The 3,751-nt window shown below is 43.4% G+C and overlaps 1 protein-coding gene across 1 annotated transcript in view; it reads left to right on the top strand.

Annotated features, from left to right (window-relative positions):
- TGFBI (transforming growth factor, beta-induced, 68kDa) overlaps window positions 1-2,665 on the top strand; it is an 18,345-nt gene extending 15,680 nt beyond the window's left edge. The window contains exons 13-16 of the mRNA XM_009322769.1: window positions 692-794; window positions 999-1,078; window positions 1,455-1,479; window positions 1,643-2,665. Coding sequence (XP_009321044.1) covers window positions 692-794; window positions 999-1,078; window positions 1,455-1,479; window positions 1,643-1,698 — 264 coding nt within the window. The 3' untranslated portion in view covers window positions 1,699-2,665. The remainder of the gene's footprint in view (window positions 1-691; window positions 795-998; window positions 1,079-1,454; window positions 1,480-1,642) is intronic.
- Window positions 2,666-3,751: the final 1,086 nt, after the last annotated feature.

The raw sequence follows: 3,751 nt of genomic DNA, 5'->3' as shown, positions 1-3,751 counted from the left end.
CAGTTCTCTCAGCCTGTCTTCACAGGAGAGGTGCTCCAGCCCTCTGGTCATCTTCGTGGCCCTCCTCTGGACTTGCTCCAACAGGTCCATGTCCTTCTTAGTTTGGGGATCCCGGAGCTGAACACAGTAGATGTATAATTTAGATGTATAATTTAACGTCACTAATTCTGCACTACATTAAGAGAATGTAGGATCCTCTATTGAGGAAAAAAATATATTTCAGAAAATAAATAACCACGACCCACTCTGTGCGTAAGGAAGAAAATGCAGGACAAAAATGGAAAGGCCAGTGTTTCCAAGTGCATTGAGTTGGCCAACTTGCATGCTAGACTCTTCTCGCGTCCAGTCCTGATCTGCCCTTTCCTGATGCCACCTCCGCAGCCATCCCTCTTGGCGCGAGCAGCAGCGCCCGCTGCCACCAGGGAGACGGTGGATGTGTCCTGCTGCCGCGAGACAGCATTCCCAGCCAGCGCACCGAGCCCCAAAGCCTGCCAGCCACTCCAGGACAAACTGCTCAGGCGATAATTTGTTTTTATATTCTCCTTAATTGGCAAGAGGAATGAAAACGCCTGCAGCCATCCAGTAAATGAATGAATACAAAGTGAGGGCTTTTTTAATAAAATTGGAAACCACTGATGACAAAAGTTTCTCATTTTCTACTTTTAAATTTTTTTTTTCTTTTCCTGAACAGAAAAACAACGTAATACATATCAACAAGGAGCCTGTTGCTGAAAGTGATATCATGGCCACGAATGGTGTGGTTTATGCCGTGAACTCTGTCTTACAGCCTCAGGGTAGGTCCATGGTTAGAAATATCTAGAGCCACACCATTACAGCAGAGCTGCTTTGGGAGGGAGAGGTGACACATGGCAATTGCTTCAGTTTACTGTGGAGGATTAGTCTGTTGTGGGATTTTCAACACATCCTCCAAAACACTGGAAGGAAGCAGCCTGTGTGCTTTGAAGAGTATTTCAATGCTATCTATGTCCCACCCTTAGCTTCAAGGCCGCAAGAAAGAGGTGACGAGCCTGCAGATCCCGCACTAGAAATCTTCAAACAGGCATCGGCGATATCCAAGGTAAAAGACAAAAAATCTGTCACTGTAGAACTACTGAAATTACATTTTGGTAACAATTATTAGAAGATAATGTCACATTCAGACTTTGGCTTTCAAAGAGAGTGAGCGTATGTGTTTCATGGAATGACCAATCCTCTCTTCTCGCATGATTTAATTATATAAGAAATAATACATTTTGCAACATGAAGCCTACAGTTTGCAGCACACTGTGAATGTAACCTTGGCGTGGTACTATATATGTCAGCTTCCAATAATGAAGAGTCATTCATCCATCATTTTTGGAGAGTAGGGATAAATATATTGACATGCAAACTGTTCTTATAGCTGTCGGAGACTTGTTGTATTTATGCAAACCTTGTATTTTCTTTCCATGCAGGTTTCTCAGAGGAATCCTCGACTAGGTAAAACAACTTCTCTAGCTTGTTTCTAATTTCCATCACACGTCCCTGTCCCTTAAAGAGAGGTTTATTCTGTTGTCTTGCTCCAAGCAAGGTGTAGCATAACCGGAGGGGAGGGGGCAGGGAGATGCTGTGTGTCCCACCCAACTCAGTCTTCTCCTTGCAGCACCCGTCTACTCCCGGTTACTAGCGAGGATGAAGGAGAACTCGGGTGGATTCTGAGCCACGTCGTGAGCAACCGCAGTCAGCGCTTCCATCCCATCCGCTCCGGCTGACAGCTAAAGAGAAGGACAGGATTGTTTTTTAAAAACCAAATATCACCCTTAAATTTATTTTTGTTTCCAATGAAATGGATAGGAAAAATGAAAAGCCATATATATATGTATATATTTTAAGACCATTTTTATTCGGTTTTGACCTTAAAGTTCCCACACTGAGAATAGGGTGGGGGTTTTTGGGTGTTGGTTTTTTTTTTTTTTTTACGAAGTAGTCACTAATTTGCAATTTTTGGGCTTGATACGTACGTCCAAGGGCAGGTGCTTAATTCCGCCCTGGTTCAGGAGCTCAGAGATGCTTAGAGCTCACCTTGGTGCTGTCTCTCTGGGGGAAGAGCGAAAGGGGCTGAATGAAAGCCTCTTCTCCAGGCTCCCAGTGGTACCTACGGGCACTGCAAACGCCGGGCTCCCGAAGCGGGAAGCCAGTTATGATCTCACTGAAAACCCCCTCCAAACCAGTGCCAGAATTGGGAAATTTTGGCCAGAATGACTTGGCAGGAATTGTGTACGTTCAGCTTTCTGAGCAAATACATCACCCAGGGCCACTGTATGGCTGGGCGAACAGCAATTGCTCTGGAGGAAGTAAATTTGTTGAATTCATTAACCCTTACCCAAGCAATTTTTTTTCCTGTTTTGTTTTGTTTCGTTTTTTAATCAAGCATGTGTTTCCTTCTTGCCTTGTGTTTTAAAAGTCTTCCGTGAAATTCTGAATTGAAGGCTTTTAACAAAAGCCTCTCTATTGACATTGAGGAAACTGCATAATTATAAGCTATGGTTTGAACTGTTCTCTTTTTTTTTTTTTATTGGGTTTTGTTTATGCCTATGGGTTTTAACTGTGCTGCGTTTTGTTCACGAGATTGAAATGAGAGTTCTCCCTGGCAGAAGCCTTCCAGTAAATGCTTCATTTTTAATAATGGTTGGGTTTTTTAATAAAAATTTAAAATAAAATCAAAAATATAAATATGACAAGCGATGATAATGCTTGTTTGGTTTTTTTGTTTGTTTTGAATTGCCTGATGGCACAGTTTGACCACCTGAGCACGGGGAGGGAGTGGGGTCAGATTTGGTCAGATCAGTATTTACAAATCTAATAGTTACTAGAGTGGAATGGCAAAGCATTTCTCCTCGCTGATCCTGGCCTGTCATTATTTTTCGGTGGTACTTTCACAAGCAGTCACTGTCACGCACTTGAAGGAGCACAGGGCAGCCGTGCGCATCCCTCCCCCCGGATGCTCAGCCACCTTCGCCGACAGCTGGGGCTCAGCACTGCATGCCATGATGCCAACAGCACTGATTCACCCCATCAGGGCTTTATATTCACTCCCCAGCCAGTTATTACCTTGGTGAAACCCAGGACTACGAGGCAAAAAAAAAAGAAAAAAGGTGTCAAGTGCAGAATACAAAAAAATCCAGATTATTTTGATCGCCCTGGCTGAGAAACACACTGGTAGTTTTTCTTCTATTAAAAGCCCAAATTGAAATCCCATATGCTGTGAGCCATCTGCATGACTCAAATGTGTGAAAAATAATCAAGCTCTTCTTTTATTTCCCTTCCCCGACCTCCCATCTCATCTTTTTATTTTTCTGGCATGATGCAGTCCTGTTATTCAAGGCTGGAGCAGTAATGGGGAACCCTTTGAGCCACCTATTCCCAGCAGCCCAAGGAAGAAGGGTCATATCAGGGGACTGGCTGCTGGGGGAGGCTCAGCTTTTTGTAATTAGAATAATTAATAACTAACTCCTACAAAAGCCTGAGAGAGAGAGAAAACCACCTTGCATCTTGCTCAGTAGTAGCACATGCAATTGCAAGGGCAAAGTCTTGCCTTTTTTTGTTTTGCTTTGCTTTTTTGTCCTTCTTGATGCTTCATGACTAAGCGATATAAAGGCCTTCACAATTTGGGAAGTTGGGAAGTAGATCTGATCCTCATCTAGGTGAGTGCCTCTCACTGCTACCTTCTTGCTGTCTGACCTGGTGACCAATTAAGTGTTTCTTTGCAAAA

The sequence above is a fragment of the Pygoscelis adeliae genome, unplaced genomic scaffold (genome assembly GCF_000699105.1).
Source record: "Pygoscelis adeliae isolate BGI_AS28 unplaced genomic scaffold, ASM69910v1 Scaffold34, whole genome shotgun sequence".
NCBI lineage: Eukaryota > Metazoa > Chordata > Aves > Sphenisciformes > Spheniscidae > Pygoscelis > Pygoscelis adeliae.
The sequence above is the reverse complement of the archived record's forward strand: the minus strand, read 5'-3'. Positions and strand labels throughout refer to the sequence as shown.